Source organism: Nomascus leucogenys, chromosome 13 (genome assembly GCF_006542625.1).
Source record: "Nomascus leucogenys isolate Asia chromosome 13, Asia_NLE_v1, whole genome shotgun sequence".
In the NCBI taxonomy this organism is placed as follows: domain Eukaryota; kingdom Metazoa; phylum Chordata; class Mammalia; order Primates; family Hylobatidae; genus Nomascus; species Nomascus leucogenys.
This window is the reverse complement of record NC_044393.1, coordinates 10,822,056-10,842,404: the sequence shown is the minus strand read 5'-3', so window position 1 is coordinate 10,842,404 and position 20,349 is coordinate 10,822,056. Positions and strand designations below refer to the sequence as shown.

General features: G+C 44.6%; 1 protein-coding gene across 2 annotated transcripts in view; it reads left to right on the top strand.

The window, feature by feature from the left end:
* Positions 1-20,349, top strand: part of TSHZ2 (teashirt zinc finger homeobox 2) — a 518,841-nt gene that overhangs the window by 280,354 nt on the left and 218,138 nt on the right. For both annotated transcript variants that reach the window (XM_003252945.4, XM_003252946.4), the window contains exon 2: positions 1,349-4,421. In XM_003252945.4, coding sequence (XP_003252993.1) covers positions 1,349-4,413 — 3,065 coding nt within the window. In that variant the 3' untranslated portion in view covers positions 4,414-4,421. The remainder of the gene's footprint in view (positions 1-1,348; positions 4,422-20,349) is intronic.

The following is a 20,349-nucleotide window of genomic DNA, read 5'->3' as shown; positions in this document are numbered from 1 at the left end:
CAGCAGCAGCAGTGGCAGCCTCTGGAGTTGCTGATTGTAGCTGCTTTATCCTAGCAAATCCCCTTCTCTTCTAATTCTCTGTGCCTGCCTCGCAGGACGGACCTCCAGCACATGGCCACTCCTTTTCCAAGCTTTGTCCTTAGTGACTGGAAATAACAGAGCCTTCTCTAAGGTTTTCCCCAAGTTGCTACCTGCCACAGAGAGAGGAGACAGAAGTTCATAAAGAAAGTATTGCATTAAGATCGTGCAGGCCTTGCAAACCTAAAACTGGATCTCCTTTTCTTTGGGACTTCTTTGGTTGCATTTTATCTGCATGGCTTTGAAAAGGCCAGGTGAAGAAAATGAGCCCATAGGCATAATGTCACATTCCCCATCTCCATTGATGGATATTTGCCCATTAATTCCCTTTGCACCAGCTCGCTCATGTCTTCATTTTCCCTATGCAATTACTGGTCCTAAATCCTTTCAGAGAAGAGAAAGCATGCATCCCCAATAGCATTTTGCATCTACAAATCAAATATATAATTGGCATCTCATGACGGGTACCCACAAATCACAGTGCATTTGAAATTACAGGCACAAGATCGAGAGGGCATTTTCAACCTTGTCTGGAAAGGTCTTCATAAACCTGTTTTAGAATAATAAGATAGTCACCAAATCTCCCATTCTAGCACCATTTGCGGTTATTTTCAAGTCATTATATTTACTGAGCTTATATAATTTTTCAACTATCAACAGAAGATTTTATTTGCATACCCCATAATCTCTCTTCCTGCTGTGTGATTCTCTACAAATAAAAATGTTACAGCAAAAAGACAGTGGCTATCAAAAAATATAATGGCTGTGCATCCAAATTACTTCTGAGCACTCAAAAATGATTTATTTATATGGTTATATGCCAATATATCCAAGTGTCTTGGTAAACTTTACCATCTAGATGCCAAGAGTCAAGTCTTAGTCTCCCTATGAGCCAACATTCTTTCCTGTAGAGATATGACTTTAATGGGATATGAATTTCAATCCAGATTTCCTAAAAGTCATACACATGAATTTAGCAACTATCCCATTACAGGAATATTAGAAAGATATTCCTTAAACCTGAAAATTATTAACTTGGGATCCTAGGCATTTATAAAGAATTATGACTCCTGCCAATTAAAAAAAAAAAAGCAGTAGATTGCACGAAAGACACCATTTGGCTTTTCCTGTGTCCACTGCTCACAGTGCATAAAAGTGTAGGTTAAATCATTGTTCAGTTCGGCATGGGAAGCACTTAGTCTATGTGAGGAAATTGGAATGGAATATGGAGCCTGTTACTGTCGTTTCATCTCTTCTTCTTCTCTTGCAGGCTACGCCCAGGAGGAACAGCTGAAAGAAGAGGAGGAAATAAAAGAAGAAGAGGAGGAGGAAGACAGCGGTTCGGTAGCTCAACTGCAGGGTGGCAATGACACAGGGACGGACGAGGAGCTAGAAACGGGCCCAGAGCAAAAAGGCTGCTTCAGCTACCAGAACTCTCCAGGAAGTCATTTGTCCAATCAGGATGCCGAGAACGAGTCTCTGCTGAGCGATGCCAGTGATCAGGTGTCGGACATCAAGAGTGTCTGCGGCCGAGATGCCTCGGACAAGAAAGCAAACACTCACGTCAAGCTTCCAAACGAAGCACACAATTGCATGGATAAAATGACCGCTGTCTACGCCAACATCCTGTCGGATTCCTACTGGTCAGGCCTGGGCCTTGGCTTCAAGCTGTCCAATAGTGAGAGGCGGAACTGTGACACCCGAAACGGCAGCAGCAAGAGTGATTTTGATTGGCACCAGGACGCTCTGTCCAAAAGCCTGCAGCAGAACTTGCCTTCTAGGTCCGTCTCGAAACCCAGCCTGTTCAGCTCGGTGCAGTTGTACCGGCAGAGCAGCAAGATGTGCGGGACTGTGTTCACAGGGGCCAGCAGATTCCGATGCCGACAGTGCAGCGCGGCCTACGACACCCTAGTCGAGTTGACTGTGCATATGAACGAAACGGGCCACTATCAAGATGACAACCGCAAAAAGGACAAGCTCAGACCCACGAGCTATTCAAAGCCCCGGAAAAGGGCTTTCCAGGATATGGACAAAGAGGATGCTCAAAAGGTTCTGAAATGTATGTTTTGTGGCGACTCCTTCGATTCCCTCCAAGATTTGAGCGTCCACATGATTAAAACAAAACATTACCAAAAAGTGCCTTTGAAGGAGCCAGTCCCAACCATTTCCTCGAAAATGGTCACCCCGGCTAAGAAACGCGTTTTTGATGTCAATCGGCCGTGTTCCCCCGATTCAACCACAGGATCTTTTGCAGATTCTTTTTCTTCTCACAAGAACGCCAACTTGCAGTTGTCCTCCAACAACCGCTATGGCTACCAAAATGGAGCCAGCTACACCTGGCAGTTTGAGGCCTGCAAGTCCCAGATCTTAAAGTGCATGGAGTGTGGGAGCTCCCATGACACCTTGCAGCAGCTCACCACCCACATGATGGTCACAGGTCACTTTCTCAAGGTCACCAGCTCTGCCTCCAAGAAAGGGAAGCAGCTGGTATTAGACCCGCTAGCAGTGGAGAAAATGCAGTCATTGTCCGAGGCCCCAAACAGTGATTCTCTGGCTCCCAAGCCATCCAGTAACTCAGCATCAGATTGTACAGCCTCTACAACTGAGTTAAAGAAAGAGAGTAAAAAAGAAAGGCCAGAGGAAACCAGCAAGGATGAGAAAGTCGCAAAAAGCGAGGACTATGAAGATCCTCTACAAAAACCTTTAGACCCTACAATCAAATATCAATACCTAAGGGAGGAGGACTTGGAAGATGGCTCAAAGGGTGGAGGGGACATTTTGAAATCTTTGGAAAATACTGTCACCACAGCCATCAACAAAGCCCAAAACGGGGCCCCCAGCTGGAGTGCCTACCCCAGCATCCACGCAGCCTACCAGCTGTCTGAGGGCACCAAGCCGCCTTTGCCTATGGGATCCCAGGTACTGCAGATCCGGCCTAATCTCACCAACAAGCTGAGGCCCATTGCACCAAAGTGGAAAGTGATGCCACTGGTTTCTATGCCCACACACCTGGCCGCTTACACTCAAGTCAAGATGGAGTCAGAAGACAAAGATGAAGCGGTGAAGGAGTGTGGGAAAGAAAGTCCCCATGAAGAGGCCTCATCTTTCAGCCACAGTGAGGGCGATTCTTTCCGCAAAAGTGAAACACCTCCAGAAGCCAAAAAGACGGAGCTGGGTCCCCTGAAGGAGGAGGACAAGCTGATGAAAGAGGGCAGCGAGAAGGAGAAACCCCAGCCCCTGGAGCCCACATCTGCTCTGAGCAACGGGTGCGCCCTCGCCAACCACGCCCCATCCCTGCCATGCATCAACCCGCTCAGCGCCCTGCAGTCCGTCCTGAACAATCACCTGGGCAAAGCCACGGAGCCCTTGCGCTCACCTTCCTGCTCCAGCCCAAGTTCAAGCACAATTTCCATGTTCCACAAGTCAAATCTCAGTGTCATGGACAAGCCGGTCTTGAGTCCCACCTCCACAAGGTCAGCCAGTATGTCCAGGCGTTACCTGTTTGAGAACAACGATCAGCCCATCGACCTGACCAAGTCCAAAAGCAAGAAAGCTGAGTCCTCGCAAGCACAATCCTGTACGTCCCCACCTCAGAAGCACGCTCTGTCTGACATTGCCGACATGGTCAAAGTCCTCCCCAAAGCCACCACCCCAAAGCCAGCCTCCTCCTCCAGGGTCCCTCCCATGAAGCTGGAAATGGATGTCAGGCGCTTTGAGGATGTCTCCAGTGAAGTCTCAACTTTGCATAAAAGAAAAGGCCGGCAGTCCAACTGGAATCCTCAGCATCTTCTGATTCTACAAGCCCAGTTTGCCTCGAGCCTCTTCCAGACATCAGAGGGCAAATACCTGCTGTCTGATCTGGGCCCACAAGAGCGTATGCAAATCTCCAAGTTTACGGGACTCTCAATGACCACTATCAGTCACTGGCTGGCCAACGTCAAGTACCAGCTTAGGAAAACGGGCGGGACAAAATTTCTGAAAAACATGGACAAAGGCCACCCCATCTTTTATTGCAGTGACTGTGCCTCCCAGTTCAGAACCCCGTCTACCTACATCAGTCACTTAGAATCTCACCTGGGTTTCCAAATGAAGGACATGACCCGCTTGTCAGTGGACCAGCAAAGCAAGGTGGAGCAAGAGATCTCCCGGGTATCGTCGGCTCAGAGGTCTCCGGAAACAATAGCTGCCGAAGAGGACACAGACTCTAAATTCAAGTGTAAGTTGTGCTGTCGGACATTTGTGAGCAAACATGCGGTAAAACTCCACCTAAGCAAAACGCACAGCAAGTCACCCGAACACCATTCACAGTTTGTAACAGACGTGGATGAAGAATAGCTCTGCAGGTATGGGTTTGCTCCGAGGCATTGCGACTAGCCTGGTAAGGAGCTTCTTACAGGGAGTTGGGTCTGCTTAGAGGCAGCTAGCGTCTCCCAATGCCAAGCAGGATAGTAGCTTGCTGGAGTAGGATTAATTTTTATGAAAGACCAGAACATGAAAACTAAGTCCTAATCATTCTCTCAAGTCCTCTAGTTCAGAGCTGGGAACTAGAATAAAACGGGTTAAGAGAGATAAAGTTCACAGATTACTACTGCTTTTATTAGGCCTTCATCATCCATAATCCTGAATTACCCAAAGCAAGCTCCAGTGTCCAGCCAAGGCTATCTTTCACTTTAATTATTAGATACTAACTTCTGTCACCATTCCATTTCACCACCTCACCTTTCCATAGCAATGCCAATGACTTATAAAGTGACAAAAAGGTGAGCAATGGAAGAAAGATTGGAGAGTGCTAGAAGTAGTTGCTATATAGAGATTCCTTAATCAGCTCATGAATAGCTTAAAGTTGTCTTTATGATTGTTACTTGTAATGAATGCTTTTTTGCAGCTTACTTTTAGCAATTGCCACCTTCCACCTCTTCCCTTTGGTTATTTTCTACATTAAGTGTCCTATGAATGAGCATGTGCCCTTAACAGGTTGGTAGAAAAATATTCTTCTTTGCAGAACATTGAGATGAAAAGAGAAGAAGCTTACTTTCTTCTTTCATCTTTTGGTTTTCTCGTGGATAGACCAATATTAGAGCCCACCTTTAACAAAGATAGAGGCAATGTGTGCCCTTGAGGTTTCATTTCACATAAAGAAACAAATGGCTTTCTGTACACTTATGTTAATGTGTGTGGAGTCTCATAGCTTGAAGATAATTTGCATCATGTATCATAGAAGTTCCATGCCTTATATAGTCACCCACACCCAGACCATTAGTGTCATTTTTAGGAAACAGGGCAGAGACCAAGGTCAAATGCATTGGCAGATTAGTTTCACCAGCGATTTTCAAATGTTGAGTATAAGCAAAGCTGGGTCTTAACAAATCTGTTTCATTTGCCTATTTGTGTTTTCTCTACTTCTTTTTCTCTCCCTTCCAGCACGATGCCCCCACACACTAAGGGCCCTCCTATGTGTTCAGGTGGTCCTCCACCTTCGGCCATTCCCCAAGACGGGAACCCAACCTGAACTAAACCTTCTGTGCTGACCAATCCAGTTTATGTCATGCTAAGTTACAGATTTGCTCCTAATTAATTAGCTCTTAATTAATTCACAATCAAATATGAAAAACTAATAACATATAATCGCTCACCACACCCTATTGTCAGAGCTTTGGTTTACAAATAGAAGACTTTCAGAACAAGCTAGAAAGGTAGGACACTAGGAGAGTTCCAGGTAGAGAGCAGTATTTAGATGGCATGGCTTTGGGCTTGCTTCACATCAGACAGAGAGGTTTACTGGGTGTGAAGATGGCCAAGATGAAATAAAAAGTTAAAATATTTGACCTGGGACTTTCCCCTGAGTGAGGAGATCTATGCTTCTGATGGAGAGGAGTCCTCCTATAACTCTAATTGCTATCTGGCCCCAACTGAAGACTATCTTTTTGGTTCGCATGTTTTTATCATGATGGTTAAATGTGTTATTGGCAGATTCTTCTCATTCTTTCCAAGCATGATTTGTTCAGCTCACAGAATTGAAAGAAAAGCCAAAATGCATCCATTGAATTCACACCTGAGCTTGGGGGCTCGACAGCGTCCTCTTTATTTGCTACATAACATTTTAAATCTTAAATAACTTGCCATTATGTTTTCCTGGTTCTTAAAAAAAAAAAGGGGGGGGGGCATACACAGAATACCTAGAGAGAAGAAAGATATTTCAAATCCAATAGTGGTGGGTTGAAACCATGGTGAAGAGGACAAACAGGTAATATTTATTTGTGCTATAACAAAGATCACTTTTCCACCTGTTAGGTTTGTAATCTTTTTTAGAAAATTAATATAATTGCCAAAACACTGTGATATGTAGATAGGGAGAGGTAAGGAAAAGAAAGCTTGATCCATCGTCAGTCAGAATCTGGAATGTATGATACCTGTTCTAGGGATTCAAAGGTGAACCAATAATTTGGAAAAACATATACAAAAGGTTGTATAAATCCATTAAATACACAGATAAGGTAGCCATTTTGGCACCTCTCTGCATTTGTACAGGATGAGTATATCTAATTTGGACCTCGAAAGCACCGTATTGGCCTTTTCATTATACAAAACCAAAGCTCCATCCTTACAAGCACCATTAGGCTGTGGTTCTGAGAGGACTGCAGAAAAACGGGTTTGAGTGTTTGGGACTCACTCAAAGCCATGGGTGTGTGTGTATGTTTTGTAAACAGAAAAGATGGTGCAGGTACTGGCTGTGTTTGTGTTCATCCTAAAAATACTCCTACCTGCCTGAATGTTTCCCCCATCTGTACAAAGGTCGATTCTTGGTGCTTTGGTCACCTTAGAAAAAAATGCCTCCATCCCCGGGGTCCTCTTTTAGAACGACATTTATGCAATACCTTGCCCATTGCTTAGAATGATGCATGTAAGGTTTGTAAATGGTCATGAAATGACATCACTGTTGTCTGGAACTCTAATCTTAGTTGTAATGCGTAATAGCACAAATTGTGCAAAGTGACGTGATGTTTTAGAAAGTATGATCAAGATTTCATGGAAAACGTGAGACCTTTAACCTATCTATGTTTTTCGAAAGACACAACTTTTGATCTGAATTTTCTTTCCTTTACCAGATACATCTTAAATCCTGCAAAATGCTGTGCCAGATATTAAATGCATCTTTTCATTAAAAATTTCATTAGAAAATATTAAGTGTGGGCCGGGTGCGGTGGCTCACGCTTGTAATCCCAGCACTTTAGGAGGCCGAGGCGGGCGGATCACGAGGTCAGAAGATCGAGACCACGGTGAAACCCCGTCTCTACTAAAAAATACAAAAAATTAGCCGGGCGTGGTGGCGGGCGCCTGTAGTCCCAGCTACTCGGAGAGGCTGAGGCAGGAGAATGGCGTGAACCTGGGAGGCGGAGCTTGCAGTGAGCCGAGATCGTGCCACTGCACTCCAGCCTGGGTGACAGCAGAGCGAGACTCTGTCTCCAAAAAAAAAAAAGAAAATATTGAGTGTGCATCTCTATTTTAGGTCATAAGTAATCTAAAACAATTTCAATATGTATTTGTATATATCTTTAAAAGCCACATGCTCTTGACTAATAGAAATTAAACAGAGAGCAAATCAATGAGTCTGAAATGCATAAAGGCTTGAAATTATAGTCATTACCGTGTAATATAGTGTATAAGTTTAACAGCACACCTAGCCTTGAAATTGTTGGCAGGAAAGTATTCTAGTCCAATGAGCTGCCACTTCTGTTGTGGGCGGCTTGATAAAAACACATGTTCAGGGTGAAAAGCGCATAAGGTTGCCAGACAAAATACAGAATGGATGTCCAGTTAAATTTATATTTCAGATAAATGACAAATATGTTTTGAGTATAAGCCTGGCTCAAATATTGCGTGGGCCATACTTATATTTTAAAAGTATTCATTGTTTATCAGAATTCAAATTTAACTAGGCATCCTGTATTTTTATTAGCTAAATCTGGCAACCCTAACAGCATAGATTATGTGGCAGTTGGGAAGAACAAAATAGCCTGGACAAATTAATGTCTATTAATGGCATCAACCATTCCTTCCTCCATTAAATAAATATTCCTTCCTTTCATCCTCTTTTCCCTCCTTTGTTCCTTCATTCCTTCCTCTTTCCCCTTCTTTCCTTCCTTTTTTCTTCTTTCCTTCCTTCTTTTCTTCCCGCCCTGCATTCCTTTCATCCTTCAACAAATATTGGTCGTGCTTTTACTATGCACCGGACTCTATTATATTTAACAATGGAAGTATAATAGTGAACCAGAAGTTCTACCTATTATAATCGGAAAACGTGCCAAGCCTTGCAGCAAGCACTTTGCAAACATTATTTTGCTTTATTCTCACAAACAGCCCTATGAAGTAGAGGTTGAGTCACACATGATAGAGAAGAGAAAATGGAGGCAGAGAGATTCTGCCTGAATTCCCCAAGGTCCTACAGTCTCTGAGCCTCACTCATTCATTATGACATATCTAGAAAGCCATCGTTCCACAGCAAGCACTGTGCTAATTCCCAGGGAGTAAACCATAACCAGGACAAGAGTCTGCCTTTGAGGCTAGTGGCAGACTAATAGATGAAAAACTCTAGGGGAAATGCTGAAAGGAGCACACAAGAGGTGGCTCTGCCTGGTTCTGGGGGAAGCCAGGATGGGGAACAGTGGTCTCAGAGGCAGTGTTCGGAAAAGAATGCTGAGTTTAACCCCCAACTGACCCGCTTTCATGAAGACATGTCCCACTCCTACATCTATATGATGTGGACATAATATCCTTCTCATAGGAAGGTTGTAAGACTTAAATGTATTAATTATGTTCCTTAAAGCCCATAGTAGGTTTACAAGAAAAGCACATAGTAGGTCTATAAGAAAAGCAAGTTCTAGGCAGAGCCACTACATGCTCTTACCATGCTCTGTAGCCTCACCTGCAGCGTAGAGAACTCGCAGCAACTTCTCAACTCTAACTAATTAATCATCCTGCAAAACCTCAACCTGCTCTTTGATTCAGATAACAATGACAGTGAAACTACCGTTGACTGGCCACTTTTTGTAACTCAGGCATAATTATTCATATTATCCTCATTTTGCAGAGAGGTAAACCAAAGCTCAAAGAGTTTCATGATTTGTCCAAGAACACAAAACTAAACCTGGAGGTAGGATTTGAACCCAGGACTCTCCAGTGCTCATCAACTTTCTCCTGCTCCTTGGTTTCCTCCTCCTTGCCTGATGGTTGCTAGGCAATACTCATGGCTGGATGTACCTCCAACAGCCCAGAGAGAAAGCTGTAAAATGTGGCCTAAGAGTGGAGAGGAGAAAGGACACTTTCCTGGGCCTTTTGGAGGCTCCAGCTATCAAACATTGCAACTCAGGGGCCCAGGACTGACCTGCAGGGTGAAGCAGAACATCCTTGTTCTCTTTCTTTTAATGCTCTTGTTCAATCAGGTAATTATACATTTGCCATATGGTGTCTAACCAAGAAATGACCCAAATTCCAGTGAAAATACGTATACCTAAGATTAAAAAAGAACATCCTCATTCTGACCCTCAGGAATTCATTTTAGGGAAACAAAATGAGAACCGAGGAAACAGGGTCAAGTACAAGACTCTAGCATCTCTCAGACAGCAAGAAACCAATGCATCGTCTTCCTTAACGTTTGCATTTTTTCAAAAATATCTGTGTATGCATCCGTGTATGCATCTCAGCCTCCATTGCACCTTCTCCTCTCATTTGGACTTTTGAATGCTCAATCCTGACGTGTATAATTTGGTGCTTTAATATAGAGTAACATTATTTTTCATTTACTCCAATCTGCCATCAGTATCATCTTTTCATTTAACCAGATGCAATTCTTTTTTCTTTCGCTAAATTGAAAATCCATGAGCGACAGGGAGTGCAATGTTTTAATTAGCTCATATTTTTTTATATGGATTTATGTCTTTAAAATACATTTGTGTAATTCTTCAGCTAAATTAAAAACGTCTTTCTGCGAAAGTGAGGAGGGGAAAATAAAGAGCTAAACTGTGTCATTAGCTTAGGTGGTTGCGGATGAGGAGCAGAATCTGGTGGAGGGACACGCAATCACCAGAGCTGCTCCCTGTCAGGATTTTGAACTTGCCTTCCTGCAAAGAAGTCTTTCTCCATAAAGACCTCTCAAAAATGGCTTGGGGAGGATTTTTTTAAAGGCCTCTACTAAGTAAACAAGCAGTTACCTTCACTGAGCTAATTTGAAACCCAACCTGCCGCCAAACAAACAGAGAAAAAGAAGTCATAATGATAAACAGTTTTCCCTGCATTTCTCTTTGTCTTTTTTTTTTTTTAACTATTAAGTTTAAAGCTTTCCACGACGCTTTTTTCTACTTTCTAGGAGACAAGTGACATTCCGTGGTAAATGGGAGAAAAAGCCATGCAGAACTGAAATCTCTCTAACGCATTGACACTAACTTGCCCTCTATTGTTGGAAATGAGCAGGCGTTCATGATTGTTCATCAAACGGCTCCTAATGCAGTTAAAGCATTCAGCTATAATTTCTCCTTGCATTTATAATTACTGTCATAGACTGCACACCTCGGTGAGCAGATTAAAGCTATAAACTATTTAGCCTCGGCTCTAAGACGAGGAACTTGATTTGTCTGGCAGGAGTTATTTGTTAGGGAGCTTGACACTTCACATAAAAATGACTCAACTTGATGAAGAACAATGCAGTTTTAGCAATGCGGGGATTTTAAATCAGTCATGACGCCACGCCCTGCAAGAATCGCAGGGCAGTTTGTTAAATGATATGTAGGCCAGGGAGATAAGGGAATGTGTTAAGGGTACCAAAATAGAAGAGGATTTGGTGTGCAGTTGCTTTCTTTCCTGACTCTCTCCTGGAAGATCAGGAGTTTGTTGAAAATCAGTGCATGTCATGTTCTCCTATTAAATCCAGTGTAAATGTTATGTGAGGCTCACCTGGAGGGAAAAGGGATGCCAGCAGCCACAGGCGCATGTCACATTTGGGGGTTTTACAGAACTCTCTGTAGCTGTTGAGAACATTCGCCTCCAGAAGCCCAAGAAGCCAGGAGTATATGGAAAATGGTTGTTTGGTTTGGTTTGTTTCCTGGAACACGTTCATGTATTTCTTTGTGTCATTATTTGTTGACTTGCAGGAGGCACAGAAAATATTTAGGCACAGAAGGTGTTTCCATGGGGCTGATTCTATACCTTTTATCTGTGAAAATAAACAAAAAATAGATACTTTCCAACTCAGACATCTTCTGATTGTTGAGACCCAGTGATCAAGAGCTTTTTCTCAATGAATTTTGGGCAAGTTTGACTTGCCATGGAATCATCTCCCACCTACCCACACTTCATAGCCATAAATAAACACAAATTTCCCTTAAAACTGGCATTCAGCATCAAGACTTTTGAAGGATTATTTGTAGCAAACAGTGGATACCGGTGCCCAAATATTAGGGATCATGAATACAAGTGCTCCCAGGGCTGGGCAATGACCTGGAGGAGCCTAGTATGCCAGCAGGGGCTGTCACAGGGAAGCAAGGAGGCCTTGCACAGCACCAGTGGTTTCCAAAGTAGTAGCAAATCCAGATCTTTGTGTGAGCCCCCCAGTGTTTTAGTCGAGAGGGTTTTTTTTTATGGATGTGTTTTGGTTGGGTTTGGGTTTTAGTTTGTTTTGTTGTTTTTGTTCTGAACACCCTTCAAGCCAAACAAAGTACATCAGAGACCAGATTCACCTCCTAGGCTGCTAGCTCGCAGCCCCTGGATCTGGTGGCAGGTCAGGTGGAGACACTGGCCCTGTTTCTTGGTGTTCTTTGTCCCCTCTCCCCCAAGGTAACCCCACCAGGGCTTTGGGCTGTTACATGAATGCCACTTCTCCCCATCTCAGAGGATACTGGGCTGTTCTTTAGGAAACTCTACTTCCTTCTTCTGAAGATTTCGTCAAGTTGCTGCTAGTCAGAGGAGGGGGGCAGGCTGGGCAACCCTGGAGAGGAACCAATCATTCAGGCTTACCCAGGACTTGGCCAGGAGGGTTCCAGGGATTTGAGATTGAAACCAGAAAATTCCAGACAAACCAAGTGAGTTGGTCACCCTGCTCTCCTGATATACTCTGGTTTCTTTTCAGGTTATATAAATCTTTTGCCTTCTACTAATACGTCTCTTGCCTTAGGGCACAATACTCATTGCCGGCATAGCTTGTGAAATGGTGTATGTTCTCTAATCCTTAAGATATTTAGTCAATGCCGTTACCCAGCACATTTGACCTATGGCATTTGTCTAATCCTCCCAGCAAAACTGCAAAGTAAATATTATACCCATATTAGAGATGAGAAAGCTGAGGCTCAGAGAAGGTGTTTCAGGTGCCCAAGACTCACAGCAGCAGGTAGCGGAACTGAGACTCCAGGCCACAGCCATCAGAATCAGAGCACAGGGCTCCTTATGTAGCACTGGGCCGCCAGTGCTCATCTTCAGTGTATATGGAACAGACGATGTTTCAAAGCATGGTGCCCTTAAAGTGCATAGTCTTAATGAGCTGATTTTTGAACATGTGTAATGGTGCCTTGGCTGTATTTGCTACAAAGAGTGGAATCTTCTTGCATGCCAAAACCCCCAGCCCAAAGGATGGATGTCCAGAATGAGCAAGTGTTTCTCAAGTTTCACCAACTTTAGCCCAAATATATGCCTTGCAAGCTACCCAGCACTCGTGCCAGTAGGCAAAGGACTATGGCTAAAGGAGATTTTGTTCAATGAAGTTAGCCTTCAAGTTATTGTTCCGTGATACGTGTTGATTTTTTTTTATACAAAGCTTCTCTCTTTATTCACTCGGGTGCTCTACAGGGAGCACTCACTGTAGGTTAGGAGCTGGCATTCCTATCGGGGAGATGGACAGACAAAAAGTGTCATAATGATGGAAAACAAGGCAGTGTGGAGGGCCAGAGGGCACCATGGCCTGCCAGTTTACAGGGAGCTCAGGGAAGGCTTCATTGGGAGAGTCTATTTATGTTGAGATTGGCCAAGAAGCACTTAGAAAGAGGGGTTCCCAAGAAGCAGTAAGAGTACCTGCTCCTCTCCAACCACCGAAGGCGAGAGCAGGCCTGGTGGATCTGCAGATGTATCAGGGGTCAGGGGAGACACAGCTTGGGGAGCAAGGGGAGAGCATTGAAAATGAAAACTGGAGAAAGAGGCCAGGGTCAGAGCATTCAGGGGTAGGGGAGATGGGGAGAAATAAGGCCTGGAGAGGTTCAGTGACTTACCCCAGGCCACACAGCTAACAGACTTCACATATCCAAAGAAAATCCCAGTGAGAACATTCAAATGCATTGAGCCAGACGGGGAAGGCACACTTAGGGAGCTTGGAAGATACTAAATTTCACATTTTCAATGCCACAAAGGCTGAGACAGGGGAGAGACTGGCAAGCATGAGAGAGGCTTGAGGGGTGTTGGAGGTGAGCAGGGACAGGGTGGGGGTGCAGCAAGTCATGGCAGGGGAGTTAGGAAGGAGGAAAGGAGGTCTGGTGGCTGCCAGGTACAACACAGGGGAAGCCGCTGTTCCTCTCCTTCTCCAGCCCCGCAGCGTTAACCTACTCCGTGGGGGCTCAGCCCACCTCTGTGAGCTGGTCTTTCTTTTTCTGTTGTATAATAGGCACCGTGGCAGTAAATGCCACCTCCCCGGCTCCCTCGGGGAAGCCCCGCAGCTTGATTATTCCTGAGAATTGGTGACATTCTGTGGCTGCTCCTTGTTGGGGAGGCACAGGTCTGGCCCACCTGGTGATTTTTGTTCACTTCTTGCTGTCACTTTTGAAAGAGAGGAAGGTTTTACATACACATAAGTAATTAATTTTGTTCTTTCTTATTCTGAACGTCCCACACATCAGCAGAAAACCAGAAAGACTTCTTCAGGACAGAGAGGCACAGGAGAGCAATCTAAGAGAAATGTGTTTTCCCTTCCTCCCTCCCTCCTTTCTTCCCTCCCTTCCTTTCTTTCTTTTTACCAATATTTATCAGACACTTCTTACAGGCACTGAGACTATAACAGGGAAAAATGGGAGCTCCCAGCCCTTGGGAAGCTTAGAGTCTGACCCTCCACTTTAGACCGAGGCTCGAGAGAAGATATTTGGCCACAGCTACACCAATTTTACCTGCAGTGGGATAAGATCTAAGCAGTTAGACTTACTGGGTTTTATGGGAACACCAAGGAGAAACATCTAACCCAGGATGGGGGTCAAGGGTGGAGGAGGACACGGGGAGTCCGGGAGGGCTTCCTGCATGGGAGCCCCGATTCTGAGACTCGCAAGATAAGCAGAAAGAAGTCAGGAGAAGAGAGATGAAGGAGGGACACAGCATGAAAAGAGAACAACAGAAAAGGAAATCATCTGGAAACAAAAAGAAGTTCAATTTGTGCGCTCTGCCCCACGTCCAGAAATTGTTTTCTGTACATTCAAGCTCTGACAAGGCTGGGCCCCTGTGTTTCCACCCCTCCACTTACAGGATCACTTTCTAGTTCAAGGCAACACAGTTTGTTCTCTCAATGCACCTATGCACTCTCACCTCAAATAAGAAACCATTTTACCTTGGATTTTCTGAAATACCAAAAAATAATTCTCATTGTCCCATCATTACTACTAGTAAGAATAATATGGCTATAATAATAGTTAATTGTATCATTCATAAATCCAAAAGTATTTGTGTGCATGTACTTTTTCTCAAGCCCTATACAAGGCTCTAGGCATAGAGCAGAATCACAAACAATGACACTTCTTGGCCATGTGGAGTTCTAGTCTAGCAGGGGAGGCCGATCAATGACTTTTCTTTTTTTTTTTTGAGACAGAACCTCACTCTGTCATCCAGGCTGGAGTGCAGTGGTGCGATCTTGGCTTACTGCAACCTCCATCTACCAGGTTCAAGCAATTCTCCCTCCTCAGCCTCCTGAGTAGCTGACCTTACAGGCACCGCCACCGCGCTTAGCTAATTTTCTGTGTTTTTAGTAGAGAAGGCGTTTCGCCATGTTGGCGAGGCTGATCTCAAACTCCTGACCTCAGGTGATTTGCCCTCCTCGGCCTCCCAAAGTGCTGGGATTACAGGCATGAGCCAGCACGCCCGGTCTCGATGATCATTCTATAACCACACAGGTGAACGTTGATAGCACTGGTAGGAGTACCACCTATGAGGCTGCGAGGACACAAAGTCTCTAGCAGAGGCTTTGACCTGGCACTGAGATCGAGGTAGGCCTTGAGGGAAGATGAGAAGGGCCTCAGAGCTAGCAAGCTGAAACAGGAAGTGTGTTCCAGGCAGAGGGAAGAGCCTGTGTCCAGGCTCCGAGGCCAGTGAGAAGAGGGACAACTACAGGTGCCTGAAAGAAAGCCAGTGAGCTGGAAGGAAGAGAGAGAGACGGATGGTGTGAAATGAGGCTCCAGTGATGCACTTTCTCTTAATATTTCAGCCTGTGCTCAGATCCTTAAAGGCGCTATTCACGTCTTTCGATAATCTCACTGGATGGGTGATAGTCATCCATTTTACATAAGAGGAAACTGAGGCTTAGAAATAATGAAAAGCCTCAGCCTCGCAGTCCATGGCAGAGAGAGGACGGGAGTCCAGCTTAGACCCTACACGTGTGTTACTTCTACCACATGACTCTTGTAGTCATGTCATCTCCTGTCTGTACCTACAAAGGGCTGTTTAAAGATGCCCAGTAGATGTTAGATGCTTGCAATAGTCAAGGTCAGATACCCACAAACACTTAGTAAATAAAACTGAGTAAGGAATAAATGAGTGCTGACATACTCATCGCCACTGATATTTATTGAATGCCTCATATGTGCTAAGCTCAGGCTAAGCACTTTTCACATAGTATCCTTCTTAATTCTTGCAACAACTTTTTGAAATAGGCGTTTTTATTACTATTCCCCCTGTGCTGCTGAGAAAACTGGAGCTTTAAGGGCTCAAGTGATTGTCCAAGGTCACGCAGCTGCTGAGGGTTGAAGGTGGGACTCAAACTCCCAGCCAGAGCCTGAATCTTAACCCTCCCTGGACTGCTTCCGGTGAAGCAAAGCAAAGTCCATGGAGACTCAGTGTGCAAGGGAGTTGGCTTGGCCACTTGGGGATGGAGCATTTGGAGGCCTTTTCAGGAGAAAGTGTGGATTTGAACTGAAGAATTGCATAAAAAAGGCAGGGGGCAGGCATTTGGCAGTCCTTTGGTCAAAAACACCTTTCCATTTTCATGTTGGAGCTTCCAATACATTATATGTTCTGTGCAGAATATGAAAGAAGTTTGTGCAAGATACAGACCCAAATTGAACTACTTGCTATTCATTTTGTGTCACATCAACAAAGATGGGAACCAATTAAGGAATGGGGGTGGATCCTTATAATTGAGAAATTCAGATGTTCTGAACTTTGGGACCTGAGATGATCCACAAATCCAGACATGGGCCGAGACATGGCAATACGAGGGAAGAACTCAAGCAGGAGGAGAAAAGACTGCCTATCCAGGCAATAGCGTGACTTAGAAACAGGATTCGCGTACCACTTCATGGCTAAGCATGTGCGGGATGGAACCGGTCTTCCTGGGCTTACATCTTTGCTTTGCCTCTTCTTTCCCTGTGATGAGTCTTGGGGTAGGCCTCAAAGGCTGAATCTTCAATATAAATACAACAGTGAATGAACAACAAATGGTGGTTATTTTAAAGATCTATCTTGGATGGCTATTTAATTTCACTAAACCCCAGGTTGCTCACCTGTTGACTGGAACAAACAATAGTCCCTTCTTCATGAGGCCATGGTGAGGGTTTTAACCCCACATTGTCCACAAATACCACTTAAATTATAGTAGATGCTCAGCAAATCTGAGCTGTTATTTTTATCTCGACTGTCAGAGGTCAGATCAGGCTTTGGGGTCGGACACACCTGGGTTCAAATCCCATCAGAGCCACTTACTGTTGGAGCCGGGGCAAGTCAGTTATTCTCCCTGAGGGTCAGTTTTCTCATCCTTAAAATTCCAACTGATAATACTCATCTTTCAGTGATGCTGTGAGGACTTAAAAATAATATAGGTTCAGATAGATAAAAGAGGCTGGCACAGATTTGATGGCAGCGTATGTCCTTACAGCCCCCTGTCTCCTGCCTTAGTTTGTGTTGAGGATTAGGTCAGATAGTGTACAGGGGTGGGGAGTGTCAGCCTGGATCTGGCACACAGAGCAAGTGCCTGAGGAACTGCTTTCCTCTCAATTCCCTTCCCCTCGACCCCTAGCCCTTGATCACCTACTTTAAAGAAAAAAACCGTTTCATTTACTTAAGGTTTAAATTAAGATGTGAAACGGATGGTGCCACTTTATTTGAAGGAATAAAGAGAGATTGTAAGTATAGATTTATCTAAAACAGCTCTGTGAGGGTTGGGAGGGGATAAAAGATCTGCCCCTGAGAAAAAATGGAATGTAGCATTAACCTGCATTTCCTTCCCTCCGACTTTCCCATTCTCTTCCTGCCACCAGCCACTTTGCAAAGCCCCACTTGCTACAACACACATTTGCTGGTGGCTAAGCCATGCTTGGGAAGAACTGCACTGGAGTTTGCAGTGAAGATGATGATGATGGTGATGATCATGATGATATGATGATGGTGATGAGGAGGAGGAGGGGGAGGATCTGATGATGAGGATATGATGATGATTAAATGTTGTAACACACGAACTTAGAATAGTGCCTGGCACAGTATCCATTGTCAGAAATATCCATGTCATTGATATTGACAGAGAACTAACATTTATTGAGCACTGTTTGAATCACCATATAGGTTAATTATATTATCAGTAACAATGAAGTGAAAGGAACCTCTTCTTTTAATCCTTTTTTATATAAAATAACTTAATATATTCTCATATCATCTCTGAGAGGTAGATGGAGACCCTGCCTTCATTTGCTAATTTACCTTTAGGGAAACTGAGGCATTTTTCAATAAAACTGGGAGCTATGTAAGAATCTGGCCCACACACAGTGAAATGCACCTGTAGAGGGTATGGTGGAGATACCTTTGGATTTCTGATACTATATCCTTGTGCCCACGCCTGGCTTCTGCTTGTTTTCCCCTCTAATAGATGCACCTGCAGCTCTCCTCTGGGGACATCTCCCAGCTCCTGGAGCTACTCTGTTTGCACACACAGAGCACCCTTGGTGCCTCCAAGTGTGTGCCCCTGGCTGGCCTTGAGTTAATGACTGATGTGGAGTACCCAACTATTGCCTCCCGAGAGGCCAAGCTCTGAGTCCTAAGGTGCTAGTGCCTTTTGTATACTATCTCAATTAATCTTTCTCCTAAATTCTATAAAGAAGGAACTATGATTGCACCCAGCTTACAGGTGAAGAAACCAGCCCTCAGAGACATGAAGTGACCAGGAAGGCCACACAGCTAGTAAGTAGCAGAGCTGGAAACTAAGTGTAGACAAATGGAGGATTTGCCTGAAGCCAGAATTTTGGCCAAAATGTCAACACCATTCTGGCATCCCTTGGTGAAATTCTGTGCACAGTACACCAAAGCGTGAGATGCAGACACACCACTTATTTGAAGGAGAGAAAAGATTAATGCCTCCCCCCCAAAAAAAGCTTAAATATCCCCAAAGTTCAAATCTTTGACCAAGGCAACTTTCTACAACTCGGGGCCTTCAGCAAACTGGCACTTCAAATGTGCGTGGTTTTATCTGGTGTTTTTTTTATCGATGGAGAAAAAAAAATGATGTTTCAGGTTATGCTTTTTTCAATGCTACATTACTCAATTTCACAGTCAAATAATTCTATTTTTGTTCACCAGAGGATTTTGTCATGTTTAATTGTTTATGACTCCCCCCTCCCCCTGTACTTGCAGGAGCCTCCACTTTTCCCCCTGCTGCCTTTCGTTAGACTCTCCCGTGAGCAGTAACCATGGAGATGGGTCCCTATTGGATAATCTCTGCTCTGGCTTAGAAGTCAAAGAGCCAATCAGGACCTCGTCATCCCAGAAATGTAAGAAGATGAAAAATGCGAGGCCCTCGTAAGTGGAGGGGAGGCCTGACGTGCAGTCTCCAGAGACAGGGAGTTCCTGATGCCTAGAAATCCTGAGAAGGAAACACACAGCAGCTAAGCTCAGTGGGGAAAAACATGGGCCCTGGAACTGCTGGTGTCTGGCCCCAGGGCTGGGTCTCCTCTTCCTGGCTGAGGGACCTGGGTCAGGGCAAACCACTTCTTTGAACCTCAGTTGTCTCTTCTATCAAGCGGCAGCAGGAAGGCTGAGCTCACATACTGTTATAAAGATAAAATTAAATACAACCCACTAAGCACCTGCCTAGCCCTGTATCAGGCATGTAGAAGTCCTCAATTAACAAGACTACTCTCATAATAACTAAAATATAGCACCCCTAGAATTGAGGCTGGGTGAACAGGTCTAACAGCCCTGCCCTCAGAATGTTTGCTGCCCATCACAGAAGGAAGACAATGAAACCACAAGGCTTAGCCTCTACTCACTGCTAGCACAACAGAAGTACAGAGCCAGTGGGGAAAAGAGGGGTCAAAGAAGTCTAACCAAGCAAGCAGAGATCTAGGCTGAGTCTGGAATGATGAAAAGGAGCTAGCCAGGTGGATAAGAGGGAAAAGTGTTGCAGAAAGAAGGAACGGCAAGAGTAAAGTCTTGTTAAGTGACAGAGAGGGTGTGGTTCATTCCAGAGAATGCACGTGGCTCAGTATGATAGGAGAGAGACCAGTTTTGGGGAGCAGATGGCAGAGAGAGGAGGCTGAACAGACAGGTGGCTGGTGGGTGTGCATACAATGGCTTCTCCTTGGGTGCACAAACTTTGTCTTTTCATGATCATAGAGACAGATACATTCAATTGAGGTTTGCTTTGTGAAATATTGGAGCATTTTTTCCATGAAATTGACTTTGCAGGGCTGGGAAGTGAGTGGAGAAGTGGACTTTTTTTTTCTTTTGTGACGGAGTCTTGCTCTGTTGCCAGGCTGGAGTGCAGTGGTGCGATCTCGGCTCACTGCAACCTCTGCCTCTCTGGTTCAAGCGATTATCCAGCCTCAGCCTCCTGAGTAGCTGGGATTACAGGCACGCACCACCAAGCCTGGCTAATTTTTGTATATTTAGTAGAGATAGGGTTTCACCATGTTGGTCAGGCTGGTCTTGAACTCTTAACTTCGTGGTCTGCCCACCTCGGCCTCCCAAAGTGCTGGGATTACAGGCGTGAGCCACCACACCCGGCCAAGAAGTAGACTTTTAACTGAGCCTCCAGTTGACACTGGATACAAGGTCGACCTC